Source organism: Pneumocystis jirovecii (genome assembly GCF_001477535.1).
Source record: "Pneumocystis jirovecii RU7 chromosome Unknown supercont1.10, whole genome shotgun sequence".
Classification (NCBI taxonomy): Eukaryota; Fungi; Ascomycota; class Pneumocystomycetes; order Pneumocystales; family Pneumocystaceae; genus Pneumocystis; species Pneumocystis jirovecii.
This window is the reverse complement of record NW_017264784.1, coordinates 319,173-338,344: the sequence shown is the minus strand read 5'-3', so window position 1 is coordinate 338,344 and position 19,172 is coordinate 319,173. Positions and strand designations below refer to the sequence as shown.

The following is a 19,172-nucleotide window of genomic DNA, read 5'->3' as shown; positions in this document are numbered from 1 at the left end:
TAAACATTATATATTTCATATAGCATTTGAATCATTTTTAACTTATATTTTTATTCTAATTATATATATTTTCTTAATCAGATTTTAAATCTAAACATCATCCAAATGAGAACATTAAACTTAAATCTAAAAAGCACCACATAGCTAAGTATTTGTACAAACAATTATAAAAATTAATGTAGTCGATTATTTTTAAATTATTATTTATAACTGCGTTTTTATCCTAAATTTTAAAAAATTATAAAAGATTATAACTTAATTTTTTTGAAATTACTTACTCTAAACTATCAATATACATCATAATTTACATGGTAAGAAATCTATAAACAATTTTTAATTTCATTTTTTCGAATTATAAAAATCAATTTACTCAAAAACAGTTTTTTTATATCAGAAACAGTAAAAATATTTTTTTAATAAATACATTTTTAAAACTGATAATCAAATGTTCATAATCTTAATAATTTTTTAATTATTTTATAAGTTTCATATTTATTATATTTTATAATAAAAAAAAATCTCATCGAAAAATTTATATTCATCAACAAATCAAACAAAAAATAATATATTCAAAAAATAATATTTCTAGGTATTGAATATCCATCTGTAAAAAAAATATCTATCAAACTATAACATAATAATATATAGTTAATAGCATCGTATATTTCCTACTAAAAATAATCTTTTAATTTTTCTTTTTCTTTAAATTCTTATTAAATAAAACATTCCAAAAATACTGTTTCTTACTTTCAATAGTTAATTTACTAAATAAAGAATTTTTTAAAACTAAAATAACTTAATAATTTAATATTTTTATATTCTAAATATTTTAAATATAAGATAATAAAAAAACACTAAATCCTTAAACAATTTATTTTTTACATTCAAAAACAATTTCCTTGAATGTCTCTATAAAAATATATTATCAGAAAGTCTTATAAACAATGAAAATATTCAAACTTTTCGAAACTAAAATTAATCTAATAACATTTTTTAAAAATCTAAAACCAAAAAATAATACATTTAAATATCTATAATGGAAATTAATAAAAATTACTGTTTTAAAAGTAAAAATAAATCATCGAATTAACTTAAGTTAAAATGCTTTATATTAAGAAAATTTTAAATCTTCAAACGTATACATAATTTAAACTTTTAAAATATACATATTCTATAAAAAATATTTTATTCAAAAAATATTTTTAACTGAAAACATATAATTTAAACAATTAAAAATATTGATTATTTAAATAATAAATGAAATAAACTAAAAGCAATCCAAATATTTACTATCCAATAAAAAAATCATACCTGTAAATTTCATCAAATATATATATTAATACATCCAAGAAAGCGTTTAATAAAAACAGAATAATTAAATAACAATATTCAAGTAAATCCTATATTTTTTTAAAAAAATCAAAAGTTCTAAAAAATTTTAACAATTAATTTTATAAAAAACATTATAAACATTTCATAATTTTAAAATATTTTCATATAATTTTTGTTTATAATTAAACTTAAAAATATACATAGATCACATTATCTTTATATTACAAAATCATTATATATTCTCTTAAAAACTAAAACATATAAATAAATTATGAAAACAACTTAAAAATATGTACCTATAAAATAATATTTAGGCACCAATATTTATCAATTATAGCATCAAATTTATATCCAACCCGTTAAAACATCTAAAAACCCAATCTTTTTAAATAATTATTGTAACATAAAAACATTTAATTTTAAACATTTTCATTCAAGAAGTGATCCAAATTATTAGAAGATTCAGAAAAACCAGTTAATCTAGGCATTAATTTTTTAGGATTATACTTCAAAAGAACTTTTAAAGAAAAAGATTCCGATTCTGTTTGTAAACTAGCATAGCAGTCATTTTTATGATTAAGATGATTATCATTTTGTAATAAATTTTTAGATAATTCATTTGTATTTCCAAATTCTCTATAATTATTATTTTGAAGCAAATTAGTTTCTTCGTAAATCCCATAATCACCTCGTCTAGGTCTTTTTATCATCCTACCCCTTGCTGTGTATTGAACAGACTTATCTAAATAAAGAGGAGTTCTACGTTTAAGTATGGAAATATGGAGATCATCATTACTATCATCATCATTCTCATCATCAGAAAATGTATATTTTATCCGTTTTCCACGAGTTCGCATTCCTAATAAAGCTGGTTCTATGTTTAATGCCTAAATAAAAAATATAAAATCAATAAACTTGAAACAAGATCTTAAATACATACTGCTAAACGAGCACGATTTGCATCCAATTTATCTCTTCTCTAATTTTTAAAATTAGCTAGACGATTTAAGAAGTTTGTAAATACAATTTGTGCCTTTTCTATACGAGGACATATTTGATTCAATATTTTCGGAACTAGAGCAATAACATTCAAAGAAGAATTATTTGACAAACTCAATGCATATTGACGAAGCTCATCAACAGTTCCTGCAATAGATTTCCATTTAATAGATCCTGATCGTGATTTTGATTCACGATATACACGGAATGGTGTATCTAAAATCCAATTAAAGCCAAACAACGATAAAAACTAAATACCATTCCCCTCAATAAGCCATAACTTTCTATTTTTAGCATCCTTCCCTAATGGATGAACTAAAAGAGCATTTCTTTTATCATTGGAAGCACGATCTTTATAATTTTCATCAATAAAAGAACGAACAGCTTCAGATGACATAAGACACCAATCAACCAAACAACATAACAATTTGAGCTAATAGGAAGCCATATTTAACAAAAATACATAAAGTTTAATTCAATTTACCTTATCTGATGCATCAAGAGAATAAAATCCTTTATCTCTATGAAGAGGACTATATCCACACCAGGAAGGATCAAGATGTTTAATATGAGTATCTATACTTTCATTTAAAGCACGAGAAAAATGCTTTGATCTAATTATGTTTTAATACAATTAAACTTAGAGAAAAAACATACTCCACTGCTTTTTTTCTATTTAAACATAACGTAACAAGTCTACATAATAACTCTACAATCTTATTTAATGCATCTGGCTCTCCAAGGATGCCACTACACTTTATAAGCAACCTATAAAATACAAACCATCTTACCGTTCAATATCTTGTGGTCCTAAATCAGGAATTCCTTGAAATAATTGAGAAAATCGATTTCTAAAAGCCACAATATATGCTACATTTGGAGAGGATGTAAATGAATCACTTGCATCAGAATCACTCTGAGAGCTCATAGAAGAAACCAAATCAAGCCCATCGCTTTTAACAGAAGATACATCATCGTCAGTAGCCCTTAAAATATCCGAATCTAATGATAAAGGGGGACTAGTAAGTTCTAAAGAATCAGACATCAAATCTAATTAATTTTTTAGACCGTTTAAGTATATATTTTAGTCAAAAAACAACGTCTTAAGATTAATTATAATATTTTATTAAAAGCTAAAAAAATACGAATTTCATTTTTTTCTTTTAAAAAACTTATAAAAACCAAGATCCACAATATAACATTATCCCAAATAATGTCAACTATTAAAAAATAAATATAAAAAACACTGAAACTAGCATATAGAAACATTATTTTCATTATTCCCGTTTTTCAAAACAAAAACTTTTAAAAAACCTCAATACAGCATCATCTGAATAAATTTATATGAAAATTTTAAACTAAATCCACAAAATCTTAACAAATCTAATATATATTATCTTAAAACACTACTTAAACAATATTATTCATTGTAAAATTAAAAATTTAAACACCATCAAAGTCATATAAATGTTATTGTAAAAAATATCATGAAATATCATCAATACAAATATAGAATCACTTCCTACTACAAGTTTATTAATATAATGTTTCCATAATCCATAACATTTTCATTAAATTGATAAATTATGTACTTAAAATCTTATAAAATAGTAATAACCAATAAATCTTAATTCTCCTATTTTCTATTTTTTATGAAATCTTATAGTTTGGAATCCGGAAAATCAAGATACACTTTTACTAAACCATTTTAAACCATAAAAAACATAACTACCTATATAAATAATACCAAAAAAACACAAAAATAAGAGACTTTAAATACCAAATATAATGATAAAAACATTAATCTTCAGAAGGAAGCTTTGACTATATATATTAAAAATCTTATATAAACAAAAACAAAACATTACCAATGCATCCATGGCGCTACGGATACCAGCAATCTTCTGATTAGGCCCCCATCCACGACCAACTTCTTGTCCATCTATTCTACAACTATACTCATATCCATCTTTATTCCCACCTTCCCCACCAATCCAAATATATTCAATTTTTTTTCGCGTCTGACCATCTGTATTAAATTCTCTACCAATCCTATTATACAATGTTTGTTTTGCCATTTTATCCAATTCTATAGAACTCTTCTGTTTCTTCTGAAACAAATAAATATCCGGTGCCATCAATTCCGAAATCCATTGAAATGCGATTTGTTCTCCATTATACGAATCCAACACTAAACCTCCAATATAGCTCTCAAATATATCAGCTACAATTTTTTTTAAAGATCTAACATTATCACTTTCGGCAGATTCGCTTAAAAGCAATCTTTTATCAAAACCATAAAGTCTACTAATTTTTTCCGCCTTAGTATTCCCCACAAGCTGAGAACGCATAACAGAGAGCTCTCCTTCACGTGCATCAGGAAATGCTTTAAAAAGTAATTTTGTCACTGCATGATTTAAATATGAATCACCTAAAAACTCCAATCTTTCATTATGTAGTTTCAAAACTTCTCTTTCAGAAACATTATAAGACTGAGTAGCATATGCATACGACCTATGAGTGAAAACCTGCTTCAATAACACTGGGTCTTTTATTTCAGGCAAAAAAGGTATATCCGACTCTTTTACCAATCTCATTTCCAAAGGACGTTGAACTACGGATAAAACTTCAGCTAGAAAAGGATCGTCTTTTACTATATCAGCAAACCGAAGTGCTACTCTATGTATCTTTTTCTCTTTTTCATCCATACAATTCCCCATTTCCAAACGTGACGCGTATTCAATAAAATCTCGCAAAGATTCAATAAAACATTCAAATTTACAAATAATAATTCCATGGCCATCCTTTTTATCTAAATCAACCTAACTATATGTATCAATATCTTTCTAAAGCATAGATGTTTAAAAAATAAATACTTGAACATTTAAATTATTCTGCTTCAATTTCCTTTTTTTCCCCATAAAAAACTGAAAATTTATCATAAAGAAAACAAATAATATTAAAAAAATGACTAAAGATCAAATATTTTAATATTTACTTAAAAAGTTAAGATCAAATAAAACAAATGATCATCTAAGTTCCGAGAAACGTTTAAAGCCTAAGAAAAAACCTTAAAAATAAATTCACTGAAAAAAGCTTATATATAATGAATAAAGATAAAATAAATAGTTAACTAACAATTAAGATTGATTCATTACAGCTTATTCATATAATCCTACAATGTATACATCCATTGGTCTATCAAAACTTACATATATACAGATTATTTATAAGCATTAATCACGTCACCCATACAAGAATATCCTGTGCAACCGTTTTTGAGTTCTACTTTATTCAAATCTTGCTCAAAAAATTTTCTAAAACAACTACTCTGTGACATTTGACTATCAAAACTCGCATCAGGCGTATCTGCCATTGACCATGTTTCATCCTTATTATTACATACCGCATCATCTAAATTAAGACCGTCTTGTGAAAAGGCATTTGGATATATAGGAAGAGTCAAATTCGAGAAATCCCATGTATTCCAATCAGGTCCTTCATCAACAATCTCTTTATTTTTTGAAAAATGTAAATTAATTAAAGGCGTTTTCATATTTAAAAACGACCGTGGTTTTTTGGGAAAACGTGGATATCCATTCGAACAAAGAGGTGCATACCAAGTCGTATACAAAGGTGAAGAACGCTGGCCAAATTGTTTCCAGCTACGTACAGAACGAAGTTTTCGAGAAGCACAAGAAGGACCAACACCTGTTTGTACTGGAAAACATTTAGTAAATTGAACAGTTGACCTAACGTCCAAGCCATGATTTAAAGACCTTTGACAAGATGCCTGCATCCATGTCTTATCATAAAATTGCCTCGAATAAATAGGTGATATAGCAGTCATCGCCGGATACATCACTTTGTCATTCTCTGCAGACAGCGTAGATGTACATGTAAGACTTGGCGTCCCATGGCTTGCATAAGACATTGAACTAAAATCCAAAACGTCATGTGGCTTCGACCTCTGCAAATTCCCACCTTTCCTTTTCGGTGGGCGATTATATAAAAAATACGAATATAAGAAAATCTGCCCAATTGCACTAAGAGCCCACAGCAATAAACCCATGAAAACTGCATGTCCTTGCGACCAGCGCGGCTCGCATATCTGTCCTGCAGAAAATGCACATGCTGCATCAACCGCCGCTGTCCCATTCCCCGAAAAAAACAACCATATCCAGAAAACAATACCAATAACAAGTGAAAGCATCCCAAGAACTATCAAAGACACCTTAACTCCTCCATCAGGAAGAATCACTGCATCTCCAATCATCAACTGAACATATAAAACTGCTGCTGTTGCTGCAAATCCAATCACTTGAGGCGGCCCACCACGGACTGCAATCAACAGAAAATACCCACCAAGAATAAGATGAATAGTCTAAAAGTGCTTGTTAATTCTTCTAATTCTTATTTATATATTTACTTACACAACATGTCACTACTGCGATTCCTTGTTTCATTGATGTTGAATATCATCGGATACCCATTTACACTATCGTTGGAGGTGTCCCGATACATAAACCTAACACAAATAACCCTAATACCAAACCTAAGAACAGATAACCCTAACGACAAATTAAAGGAATATTGTCCGTATGAAACAACTTTTTATAAAAATAGTATTTAAAGGAGATCAATTGCAAGTAAATTGGATATTTGTAAAAGATCTGTCTGTTTTTGAGGATATTTTTTAATGTCTTAAGACTGATAGTGTGTTTAGGGGTTTTCTTGAAAAAACAAAGACAAAATAAACCTTTGATCTTGATATTGACAAAAAGCATTTTTTGGAAATTTAGCAAAAAAGAACAGGAAAAAGTAATCTAAGAAGATACAAAGTGTATCTTCTGTAAATAAACAGGCCTTGGTGGCAGAAACAACGAGAAAATAAGAAAAAACTTTTTTTGAAACCAGTATATTAACCCCAGTGATGGGACCAAGAGGTGGACAAGGGCAACGAGGACAAGGCTCTCGACATGGGCGAGGAATGCCACGGGGTCGAGAACCAGGACGGGGGAACAAGCAGCGCGGGCATCCAGGGCGTGGAGTACGTCCCAGTCGACCACGGGCAACCAAAGTGATGATTGAACCACATCGTCATGCAGGAGTCTTTGTTGCTCGAGGCAAGGAAGACTACCTTGTAACGAAAAATCTAGTCCCAGGAGAATCTGTGTAAGCGGGGAAATAAGTATCTGCAAATAATCAACAAATATATAGATATGGCGAAAAAAGAATATCAGTTGAGACGGAAGGAAAAACAATAGAATATCGAGTTTGGAACCCCTTCAGATCAAAACTTGCAGCGGGTATTCTAGGAGGACTTGATGAAATCTACATATGCCCTGGATCAAAAGTATTATATCTTGGTGCAGCAAGTGGAACTTCAGTAAGCCATGTAGCAGATGTTGTAGGCCCAGAAGGATTGGTTTATGCAGTTGAATTTTCACATCGAAGCGGAAGAGACCTGCTTCATATGGCACAAAAACGAACCAACGTTATCCCCATTATTGAGGATGCCCGGCATCCTCAAAAATATCGAATGCTTGTTGGTATGGTTGACACAGGTAGAGTCACATACGAATTCTTACAAAAATTTACAAAAATAGTATTTGCAGATGTTGCCCAGCCAGATCAAGCTCGAATTATTGCATTAAATGCACACACCTTCCTAAAAAAGTATATTCTTATGTTATTTTAGACTTAACTAAACAAATACAGTTCAGGCGGAATCGTCATATCCATCAAGGCTAATTGTATTGATTCAACAGTTGATGCTGCAACTGTTTTTGCACGTGAAGTTAAAAAACTGCAAGAAGAAAAAATCAAGCCTCAAGAACAACTTACACTAGAACCATATGAGGTAACACAACCATGTTTTATATGCCCAAACATAACTTATATACATCAAGAGAGATCACTGTATAATTGTAGGAAAATACATGAGATATAACTAAAAAATTCAAAGCAAACTTTATTATTAACGGTATCTATGTGATCAAAAAATCTTTTTTAAACATGAATTACAAAATAAACTAGTCCTATTAGTTCAATTTTAAATGTATCTTAAATACAAATACAATACCATACAATGCATTTAACACAATATACAAAAAATCCATCGCGCATTCATGAATATGTTTCAATTGTTGCATTCCTTATACCTGTAATAGCCACTGTTGCTTGTGCATCCTTTTCCAGATAAGTATTACTTTGTAAAATATAATAAAAATCTTACATGTAATTTAAATATACTTTCTATTGCAGATAATTCTATAGCTGTTGTATCAAACCCCGCAAATGCAATCCAATCATTCACAATCTATCATATAATTACACTTTATTCATAAACCACATATATAATCTTACAATACCAGCACCAACAACATCTGAGCCTCTATTTACACTTCCCGCTATTAACGGTACTTGCAAAAGAGAAGAAAGTTCATCTTGTTCAGAAATAGTCGTCTTAGGATGTACCTATAAAACATAAGAACTAGAACTCCTATATCCACAAAAAATGCACCAAGGCTCCTTGATTACTTAATGCACAGTAACTCCCTACAAGAACATTTCCTGCAATTGTTTGCCGAAAAACCTCAACACCAAGAACATCTGCAATAATTTCTTCTGTTTCTCTTTCAATATCAGGATGTACTAAAGCAACATAATCATTGCATGCAATTACGTTCCCAAGAGCAGAAAGACGTTCATTAATACTCTGGACTTTAACAGAATCGGGTAACGAATTTCGAAGATGCATAAGCTCTTGATCCTAATATCATTAAAATAATTTCTTCAACAGTCAAAAATATTACAGTTGTTGTAGATGGAACAAGAAGACCTCTGCAGTTACCAGCTGTCATTCTACCAACAATACGAGACCCACAAATACTACAATGACATACTGGTACTTTACGACTATCAACAACCACGAAAAAAAAAAGAAGACTTACTGATATCCCCTAATTCACTTTCTATAATACTATATAATATTAATAAAAAATATAACATATAAAAAAGCTTTTGCCTATGAAAATTCTCAGAGCTTCCAATAGCTGTTAGAGCATAACTATTTGTTAATTTTCCAAAAACGCCAATTCTAAAATCTTCGTTAATCCTCATTTTCATATGCAACAAAAACAAACTCGCTAGAACTCTCAAACTGTGCACGCAGAGCTATAAACATCAGCAACTTTCCAATACCTCAAAATTCCTACCCATTTTTCAAACTTCCAAATTTTTGTCGTTATTTTCGGAACTAAGACATATTTCAAATATTCAATTTAAAGATATAAAATTATACTAATTTTAAAAAAAACTATATACAAGTTACCATATTTTTCCCTTTAAGTTTAATTGTTAACAATAATTAAAAAACAAGAGCTTAATAACCTTACAAATCTTAATAAAAGACTTTTTATATTCATAACTTTTATATACTAGTTGATAATTAATGAATATATTAGAATTTATTTTGGAAAAATTTATATTTTTTTAAAAAAACTTGATTATATTCTCAATTTTATTTCTAAATATTTTTACTATATGCAAAACGTAAAAAACTTATCATAATAAAAAGTAACATTAAAAAAAACACATTTCCATTAAAACCAACACATTATCCTTAAAACAAAATACATTGCTATAGGACAACAAATTGCTATATTAGTAAATAACTTTATAATATATATTAATGATAAATATATATCTAAGACTTAGTTCTGCATTATCTAAAAATTTACAGAACATTGAATAATAATAGCCTAAATTAAACTGAATTCTACTTGACAATTTACATACAAGATTCTTTACAATACAAAACATTCATCTTTAAGACATTTCTTCATCTGATTCATTACCATGTTCAAACAAATAATTTGCTGCCATCTTTTTATAAGTCAGAATGTAAAAAAGAAAACAAATCAAACAAAAGATACTTCTTCATTTTTATCACAAGCAAAATAAGCCTGAACGACTACTCCATGAGAAAATCCTAATGCCTCAAGCTACCATAAGTAAATATATATCTTAGATATTTTAAAAAGATCTTTTACCCTCTCAATGGCTTGTCGTTCTTCTTCTGTCAACTGAAGCTGAACTATATTAGGCATTGCAGCTGTTCCATCCCCTTCCATTCCTTCAGAAAGTAACTGGAGAAATGCGTCTGAATTTTGATTTATAAGCTTTAAATAGTAAATAAAAAAACATAATAAAAAAACGATTACCGTAGCCAATTGCAAATTTCCCTGTCCCAACTGCTGCAATACAGATTCAAGCATCTGAGGCTGAGTTTGAACAAGACGCCGTAACATCAGGAACTGAGGGTTATTACGTAAGAATGCTAAGCTTTCTGCATTGTTAGAACCCATCAGTGAATTCCCAGAACTAGTGTTTAAGCGTTCCCTCCCCTGCTGAGAGACCTGGGCAGCTAATTCAAACAAATTTTCCGACCGACTAGGAGTAGACGTAGGAGTAGACGTAGGCGTAGATTGAACAATTTGCTGAGCCCGAGACACTTGCTGGGAAGAAGACGATTGCTGCAACAGCTCTCGAGACAGATGCTCAGGAATGCCCTAAACATACATTATTATTTAAAAATAAAACAATTATTGACATACAGTCAAAAGATATTCTACTGCTCTATCAGGATTATTAAATGCAGCCCGCATTGCGTTCTCTACTTGTGTACGTTCATATCCCATTTCCATCATATTTTTTATAGCAGTATCACACAACAGCCCAACCACTGAAAACAATTACATCATCAAACACCATATCCACATATAAAAACACACCAAGAGAATTAGGATCATTAAAAGTCTCAGAAGAAGAGGAAACCGAGGTACCAGGAACAGATGGTAAAGATGTCTCTGGTGCAGAAGCTTTTGGATCAGATTGATTCGTAGAAACAGTTGATTCAGCAACAATACTGGCACTCGGAACTTGTTTAGGCTTTAAAAATGATTAAAAACATACGAATAAAACATATTTATAAACAACCTTCTGAACCATACAAACGATAAAGTCTTTTTCTTTAATATCATAACTTTCGACCGTATTACTGTCTAATAATATTTTCCCTATTGATTATTCATTTAAATAGCACAAAAACAAATATAAACGTAAGAATACCTGAGTAAATAAGCTTTTGATGCTTCAAATCATGACCTTGAACCTCTTGAATCATTTCCTTAACTTGCAATATCTAATAAAAATAATCTCAATTTTTAAAGCAATTTTCTTGTTAAAAATTGACATACAGTGCATCTAGGATCAACATTATCAATAGTAAACTTCTGTTGCTTCAAATCCTTAAATGTAAGCTTCATTCTCCCAGAAATATTTTTTTGAAGTTTAGGCTATTTATTATATCGTTAAGCAGCAAGAATCATTCAATAGTAATTATAAATAAAAAAGTCAAAAAACAAATCTATATATAATTACATAAACTTTTCTATAACTTATAAATCATATTTTATTAAAGTTATATGTCATGATACATGATTTTTTTTGCAAAAACGAATGCCTATAATAAATTATAAGAAATTAAAATAAAAAGAATAACAGTAAATTAAAAAATATCCATAACTCCCCAATCATGTATGCTTGCCTTTATATTTTTCGATCCCAATTTTTCCCTAATTTTCCAATATTCACCACCAAATAACCACTGCTCATCACCAGTTATCTCATTTATCGACTTTTGAAACCATCTTGGCACATAATTTTCTCCTTTTAATTCACGTTCTTTTCTAGAAGCTCTTTGCTTATTCTCCAGTCTCTCTTTTTCTTTTGCAGCGAACTCATAATAACCATTTTCCATAGCTCGTTGATCAGGTCTTAATCGAGTATCAGTAGGAGGTAGCCATCGCTTCAAACTTTCTGGTAATGCATTTAATGTAATAGCAAAAGGAGTAAGATTAAAAGGCGCAGGAGGACGCTCATGAATTTCCCATAATAACAAAGCAGTATCAGTCATTGAAGAACTACCGGAGACTCTTTTTGCATACAATTTGTCATTCCAATGTCCCCCAATATTCCATCTTACTGTGCCTTTAGAATCCTTTACAACACCATGTATTTCATAAGCACCATCACCTCTCCATCCTCTTCTCTTAAAATCAACAGAACACACATCTCCAATAGTATGATTTTTTATTAACATTTCTCCAAAACTAAATGAATTAAAACATGTATTATAAAAACAGCAACGATTTACTTATCAACAGTAGGAAAACCTGTAATGATACCAACAACAGAAGTTGTAACTTTCTTCCAAGTATATAATTCATCTAAACCAGAATTATTGCGCAACTTTAAAAACCATGTTCCTAAAGGATTAATATCAAAGCTCCTACCACAAAACCTTGAACTAACGCGGGATTCCCCCTAAAAAAATTAAACTTCACTAGCTAAACAAAAACAATCTAAAATAACCCAATATTCCCAATTAGAAGATTCTGCATGAGCAGCACTAATAGGAGGATGATGACTAACCTGTTCGACTACAAAACGATAATGTTTATCTGGTCTACAGTATTCAAAAGTTTCACCGAGTAAAGGATTAAAAGGTTTAGCTATTCGATTGATAGTACTAGAGTACTAAAAGATCAATATAAACTTGAAAACATTAATAACAAAAATACTTCACTAATAGCAAAAGCGGCTACGTATAACATCCTGTCACATGATTCAGGTAAAGTTACAGCAATATCTATTAAATCTATATATTCCATGTCTTCTGCAACCCTTTGAAGCAAACTAGTTGCTTCATTAAAACTAACAGGTAAAGTTATTTTAGTAACATCCTTCCCAACCATACTTTTCAAAATAGCTAAAAGAATATTAAAAAATAAATAAGAGTTTAAAACAATACTTTCCCCATAAACTAAGCTTTGGCCTATCATCTATTAAATCTAATTTTAATCGAAAAGGATCTTCATAGCCATGATATGAGAGCTCAATTTCCATCTCTTTATCAGTTTTTTTTTGAAGCACCGCATCCTTATTAGCATTAAGTAGCAAAGATTTATCCATCTTAATATCTAAAGGAGTACCAACATCAAAAAATTCATCTGTAGTTGAAGAATCATCAGTATCTGAAAAATCACCTTCTAAATCAGTATTTAATAAGTATAAAATACTCATACTTAAATCTAAAGAATAACCTTCTGTTCTAGATTCATCATCATTTTTATTTTCATCATACTCAGTCCTCATAATTTTAGGAGTAAGAACTAATCTACGATGTGCTTCACGTAAAGCTTTTTTAGTACGTCTTCTTTGGTTTTCAACACTCTGTAAATTTTTTTCTATTTCTTCTTGCTCACTAGCAAGTTTTTGCATATTTTCCTATTACTATTTAAAATATAACACAAATACTATAGATAGCAAACCTCCCATAATATTCTCATCCTTTTTTCCTTATTTACCATTTTTTTCCAATATTTCTCTCCATCTAAAAATATCTTATCCAAATTCCCTAATGCCTCACGCAATGTATTAATAGACTGTTGAAATGTTTCTATAGAACTCTGGACTTTTGCATCAAAATTTTTTTCACTAAAATCAAAATTAGACAAAATCTCTTCAAACATCTGTTCCAGAATATTTAATTGAATTTTAGAAGAATTAATAGTTATCAAAAAATTATCTCTATAAAATTCACCAGGCTCTCCTGTTTCAGAAGACTCATATCCATCTAAGTCATTAGAATACAAATGCTGAGAAGAAAATAATAGCTCTCTCTCTTTCAAAAGAGGAAGATCCAATTCTTTTGAAAGAAATTTAGGCGTTTCATCAATAATAGTTACATTCTCGTCCTTTGCCCATTGAATAGAATTAGTAAGAGCCCATACCCACTTCCGAGCTTCAGAAGGGTGCATTACTTTCACACTATACTTCACAGAATCATAACATAAAATTTCAAATGCCCTTTTATCTCCAGAACCATAATTTATTCTAGCAGTTCGCATATTTATTGAGCCTCTACATTCAGTATCAGCATCATCTATAAAAATAAGACACTAATGTTAAAAACAGAAAAACATCCCTTCATTTTTATAATATGAAAGTACACCATTTTTTAAAACAAACCATCTTTTCTTATAACCAGATTTATAATTCGTCCATTTATCCATATAACCAGACATATAAATAGGCTCTCCAGGAAAAGTAACAACAACATTGTCAGACGAATACATCATTAATTTCCGCTTAACTGCATCATCTTTCGCTATATCAGCAGGTGTCTTTCCGGTTTTATCCTTTTTCGAAGGATCCTATATTTTTCAGTAAACTTGTGACTAAAAATAATATAATTTACAGCTCCATGATCAAGAAGAATTTGCAAAATCTCTAAATCATTTTGCTTAACTACTTCGTGCAAAAATGTAGACCCATTTTTATCAGTTTTATTCAAATCAAGCAAAGCACAAACACGTGAACATTCTAACAATTTTCTAATATCATCATATTTCTTAGCATATAAAAACTGAGAAAAGGTCTCTTCAGTTTCTTCAATAAAACGGGCTCTTTCAGCTTAAAATGATTATTAATATATACTATAAAAACACAAAAAATAATTACCAGTCATATAATGATATATTTCAGGAGATGTACACAATTCATATGCTTGCTTCTTATTGTTATTTAGAATTGTATCATTAACATTAACATTTCTTAACAGCATTTTAACCACATCAAAACGACCCATATGAGCAGCCAGGTGGAGCGCCTTTTTATTAAATAAGAACAAATTAAAAATAAGCAAATAAAATTACAGTATTCCCATGGTCATCTTTATAATTTACATCAACAATACTTTTAGATAAAATATGCTCAACAATCGATATAGATGCACACTGAACTGCAAGAATAAGAGGACTAAAAAGATCAAAAGCTTTAATAGAACTAGAAGGAGTCCTTGTGCAATCTTCTATTAAATCTTTTTCATAAGCAAAAAACCATTTATCCACAGCCTGCGTATCACCCAAACGAAACGCTAATTAAATATTAAATCTAATTCAAACACCACAAACCTACACATACCCTCCAACAAACGGAATGTTTTTAAACTTTCTTCAGTACCCACTAACTATTTTAAAAACAATTCATACAAAAACTTAAATAAAACCTTTTCTTGAGAGATCTAATGCATTTATAAGCATCAAATCTTCTGTTTTATCACTACAATTACTCAGCTTTTATCAACAAAAAAATAAAAAATTTACGAAAGTTGTTCTTTATCAATAATTTTCATAATCTACTTCATAAATATGTACTTTATATACCTTTCTAAAAACGAAGATTTTCTTAACGCTTTAAACCATGTATTGTATCGTAAGTTTTAAACGAAACAGTGATTAAATTATCAATTATAATAAACAAAAAAATTATTAATACAATAAAAAGAAATATTAATAAATCAAGAAGATTTATCAATAAATGTAACTAAATTTGAATAATCATAAAATGCACAACATCCACGATAAAGAGACTTAATAAGTTGTGAATCATATTTTTCTTGAATAGTTTTTTGAAAAATATGAAACAAAAAACCAGAAATATTCTCTACAGACCAATCACTTGAAATTACTTTTAAAACATAAATCGTATCCAAGTAAATATCCCAACGTCGAAGAAGAACAGATATTCTAGAAAGCTTCTGATTGTAATCAGGAAGCTTTAAGTATTGATCCAATAACATTTTAAAAAGCTTTTTCCGTTGCAAAAAAAATTCTGGAATTTCTTGATTATCATAACATGGTTCAAGAGATAACCCTCGACAATAACAATAAATCTCAGATGTTTTATAATCTTTCAATGTTTGAACAAGAATAGTAAGTGCTTCCTCATGTCTAAGGGACTAATAAAAACATTAAATAAATGCATATAAACATTCACAAACCATACCCTTCCATATAAAATAACCAATTCAATTAAAAGTAAATCTTTTTGAGAATGCAAAGACTTTATAAGAAGCTCTGAATCATAATCAGATGCTGATTGCAAAAACTGAATAAGCTTAATTCTATCCAAAACAAATTCTTTATATTTTTCATAAGTTTCTATCATGAAAATAGATAAATACTCAAAATAAGACAAATCATCATTCTTAAACTCACTATAATCTATAATAGATCGCTTTACAATGTCTTTGATCAACGGAATTTCTAAATAAATAATAATTTCATTTATATATATAAGCAAAAGCTCATTTAAAAATGATAAGTTCTAAAATCATCAAAATAAAATTTCCAATAAATAAAACCTACATAAGCATTAAAGTTTGAAACTACATATTCTAAATAAATCTTAAAACATATCTTACTCCGAGAACGTAATATATTAGCCATTTCATCGATAGAAAGAGTAAATGTCTTCTTAGAACTAAAATTCATAAAAAACTAAAATTTCAATAATTATTAAAGTATATAAAAATAAAAATACCTCAGGCCCAACATGCGGCACCTTTTCTATTAACCATATAGCATAATCAATACACAAATGATCATCATCAACCTCAAGTAAATAATCTCTCATTTTTTCCTCACCATCTAAAAAATCATCATCATATAATTTTCCATCTATTATATTTTTCCAAATTTCTAAAACTTTATTTTGCATTTTCATACTTTGATACAATTTACTCAAAAGAAAATATTTTCCATTCTTTTCAAGAATTGTAACAGCATCATCAAAACATTCAATTTCAGAATCAATTAATTCATATAAATTAGCTGAATTTTCTTCAGGACTCAAATATACAAGCAACTTTAAAAGTACTAAATCAACGGTTTTGAATATTTGTTTATTTTTCTCACAAGTACCTATACTTCCTAATCCTTTCTTTTGCCTATACTTTAAAAGATATTTCTTTAACATAGTTAATGCATTTTCATACAAAGTTTTTCTATAATCTTCAGAAGCCTGAATTTTATCTTCAGATATCAAAGCATCATGCAGAAATTTCTCAGTAGTATTAATAGAAACTAATTTAATTAACAATATAATAATTACTTAAAGTTCTATACTTATATTATCAATATCTATCAACCTACAAATAACTTCATTTATTCCCTTATATATCATAATACCATCCAATTTTACTTCAAAAACAGGAAAAAGACTAATAATAAGTCTGGGATCAATATCTGATTTTTCAAATTGAACGATAGCATCATCAAATAATATCTTTTCTAAATAAATAAATCCAGCCTTTTGATAAATATATGAAAACTCATGATACTATATATTTCAACACAAAAAATAAAAGATATAAAAAACTCACAATCCTTTCACTATGAATGTTTTCAGGAGTCATTATTTCAGTCAATTTTTTTATAGAGGAAAGAACATCATCTATTTCTTTTAAATCCAAAAATGTATCCACATAAGCCAAAAAAGAATTAAATACTAAACAATTTACTCCCGTTACTCCTGTAAGAAAAATTTTTGAAGGAATAGTTGATAATCTAACAGCAATATTCATCTCTTCTTCTAATAATTTATTCTCAATATTAATAGTTTGATTTATTGAATGTCTAGAAGACATAAATTCTACCATAACGATTTTTTCCATTAAAGACTCAATTAAAATAGAACAATGGCCAAATACACGAAAAACTCCAGTAATAGATCCCAAAAAAGGAAACTGAACAATCTGAACAAGTGTCTGATCAATAATATTATGTATTTCAATAAACGAATTGTCTATTAGAGCCATCAAGAAAGGAAATTCAGAAGCTAAAGCAATTGGATATCTCGAAAAAATAACAGTGCCTCGTACATAACCATTCATATCAATAAATAACCCAATACAATTTTCACCATTAGACGGAGTAGTAGTCACAACAAATTCAGACTTAGAAATACTAGTAATTATAGGCATTAAATTAGATGGAGTTGACGGAGAATTATAATGTAAAGAGTCATTTCCTTGTAAAGGAAAAAGAGGAATTTTTATATTGTTTTCAAAATCAATAAGCTCATAACATAAATTATTAGCAACACAACAGATAAATCCTCTTTGGCATGCTACAATAGGAGATGAATAATTAATATCCTAAATTCTAATTGAATATTTTATAAAATTTATAAAACCACAAACCGAAACCAAACTAATGGAATCTTTAATTCTAATTCGTTTTATTTTCCTCCTTGTTAAAACAGTCAAAATAACACTGCCATCAGCTTCTGTTTCTCCAAGCTTATCTAAATCCTGACAGATATCTACAACACCTTTAATGGGGTATAAACCAGATATAGGTGAAAGTTCTGGAAAATTAGAAAAAAAAAGAACATTTCCTATCAAAATTAAGACATGATATATACTCAAAATCATAAAAACCACATAATATCAATACACATGAAATTTGGGGCAAAAGAAGAATAGATTTTACAGCCTTTCCTTCCAATAAAACATGCCTAGAAGCAATAATATACCCAAACTTAGAAAAACACTAAATCTTTTTATAAAAAAATAGTTTAAAAAAATAACCAACCTTTTCTCCATTTTCTACAACAAAATGATAGACATAACCATTTGATGTTCCAACATATAAATTAATTCCTGAAAATAAGGATCATTATAGAATAAAAAAGTAAAATAATAACCATCTGTTTCTATAGCTGTTGCATTCAAGTGTTTTTCTTGATTTACTGAATCACTAAACCCTGTTTTGTCCAATAACAAAGAATGAGTGCTATAATGTAGGAATTGCATTAAAAACAAGCACGAATTTAAGAAATATCTACTTAATAATTCATTTAACTCAAAATTATCATTATTCTTAACATTTTATCCAATAAATGGAAAATCGATATGTAATTTTAAT

The 19,172-nt window shown here is 28.8% G+C and overlaps 8 protein-coding genes across 8 annotated transcripts; 1 reads left to right on the top strand and 7 right to left on the bottom strand.

Moving 5' to 3' along the window:
* Window positions 1-1,751: 1,751 nt before the first annotated feature.
* On the bottom strand, window positions 1,752-3,376 carry T551_02406 (uncharacterized protein; the record flags this gene model as incomplete). The annotated part of the gene is made up of 7 exons (XM_018374669.1): window positions 1,752-2,219; window positions 2,273-2,311; window positions 2,357-2,547; window positions 2,590-2,764; window positions 2,816-2,945; window positions 2,989-3,081; window positions 3,123-3,376. The coding sequence occupies 7 exons, from the start codon at window positions 3,374-3,376 to the stop codon at window positions 1,752-1,754; spliced, it is 1,350 nt and encodes a 449-aa protein (XP_018229241.1).
* Window positions 3,377-4,131: 755 nt separating this feature from the next.
* Window positions 4,132-5,252, bottom strand: T551_02405 (ribonuclease III; the record flags this gene model as incomplete). Its single annotated transcript, XM_018374668.1, has 3 exons — window positions 4,132-4,155; window positions 4,200-5,153; window positions 5,208-5,252. The coding sequence occupies 3 exons, from the start codon at window positions 5,250-5,252 to the stop codon at window positions 4,132-4,134; spliced, it is 1,023 nt and encodes a 340-aa protein (XP_018229240.1).
* A 302-nt stretch (window positions 5,253-5,554) lies between these two features.
* Window positions 5,555-6,797, bottom strand: T551_02404 (uncharacterized protein; the record flags this gene model as incomplete). Its single annotated transcript, XM_018374667.1, has 2 exons — window positions 5,555-6,715; window positions 6,765-6,797. The coding sequence occupies 2 exons, from the start codon at window positions 6,795-6,797 to the stop codon at window positions 5,555-5,557; spliced, it is 1,194 nt and encodes a 397-aa protein (XP_018229239.1).
* Window positions 6,798-7,264: 467 nt separating this feature from the next.
* T551_02403 (rRNA 2'-O-methyltransferase fibrillarin) lies at window positions 7,265-8,284 on the top strand (the record flags this gene model as incomplete). The annotated part of the gene is made up of 3 exons (XM_018374666.1): window positions 7,265-7,506; window positions 7,552-8,010; window positions 8,053-8,284. The coding sequence occupies 3 exons, from the start codon at window positions 7,265-7,267 to the stop codon at window positions 8,282-8,284; spliced, it is 933 nt and encodes a 310-aa protein (XP_018229238.1).
* Window positions 8,285-8,539: 255 nt separating this feature from the next.
* On the bottom strand, window positions 8,540-9,456 carry T551_02402 (eukaryotic translation initiation factor 6; the record flags this gene model as incomplete). Its single annotated transcript, XM_018374665.1, has 5 exons — window positions 8,540-8,653; window positions 8,701-8,811; window positions 8,858-9,106; window positions 9,150-9,244; window positions 9,288-9,456. The coding sequence occupies 5 exons, from the start codon at window positions 9,454-9,456 to the stop codon at window positions 8,540-8,542; spliced, it is 738 nt and encodes a 245-aa protein (XP_018229237.1).
* A 708-nt stretch (window positions 9,457-10,164) lies between these two features.
* Window positions 10,165-11,663, bottom strand: T551_02401 (UV excision repair protein Rad23; the record flags this gene model as incomplete). The annotated part of the gene is made up of 9 exons (XM_018374664.1): window positions 10,165-10,221; window positions 10,272-10,340; window positions 10,389-10,517; window positions 10,560-10,907; window positions 10,953-11,080; window positions 11,130-11,286; window positions 11,335-11,414; window positions 11,467-11,539; window positions 11,595-11,663. The coding sequence occupies 9 exons, from the start codon at window positions 11,661-11,663 to the stop codon at window positions 10,165-10,167; spliced, it is 1,110 nt and encodes a 369-aa protein (XP_018229236.1).
* Window positions 11,664-11,905: 242 nt separating this feature from the next.
* Window positions 11,906-15,595, bottom strand: T551_02400 (uncharacterized protein; the record flags this gene model as incomplete). Its single annotated transcript, XM_018374663.1, has 13 exons — window positions 11,906-12,509; window positions 12,554-12,723; window positions 12,772-12,936; window positions 12,981-13,168; window positions 13,206-13,686; window positions 13,731-14,344; window positions 14,375-14,615; window positions 14,660-14,874; window positions 14,923-15,070; window positions 15,117-15,337; window positions 15,385-15,426; window positions 15,470-15,522; window positions 15,567-15,595. 13 exons carry the CDS (start codon window positions 15,593-15,595, stop codon window positions 11,906-11,908), a joined length of 3,171 nt encoding a protein of 1,056 aa, XP_018229235.1.
* A 165-nt stretch (window positions 15,596-15,760) lies between these two features.
* On the bottom strand, window positions 15,761-19,060 carry T551_02399 (uncharacterized protein; the record flags this gene model as incomplete). Its single annotated transcript, XM_018374662.1, has 10 exons — window positions 15,761-16,201; window positions 16,249-16,569; window positions 16,611-16,742; window positions 16,786-17,327; window positions 17,370-17,583; window positions 17,627-18,400; window positions 18,446-18,642; window positions 18,686-18,797; window positions 18,840-18,907; window positions 18,952-19,060. The coding sequence occupies 10 exons, from the start codon at window positions 19,058-19,060 to the stop codon at window positions 15,761-15,763; spliced, it is 2,910 nt and encodes a 969-aa protein (XP_018229234.1).
* Window positions 19,061-19,172: the final 112 nt, after the last annotated feature.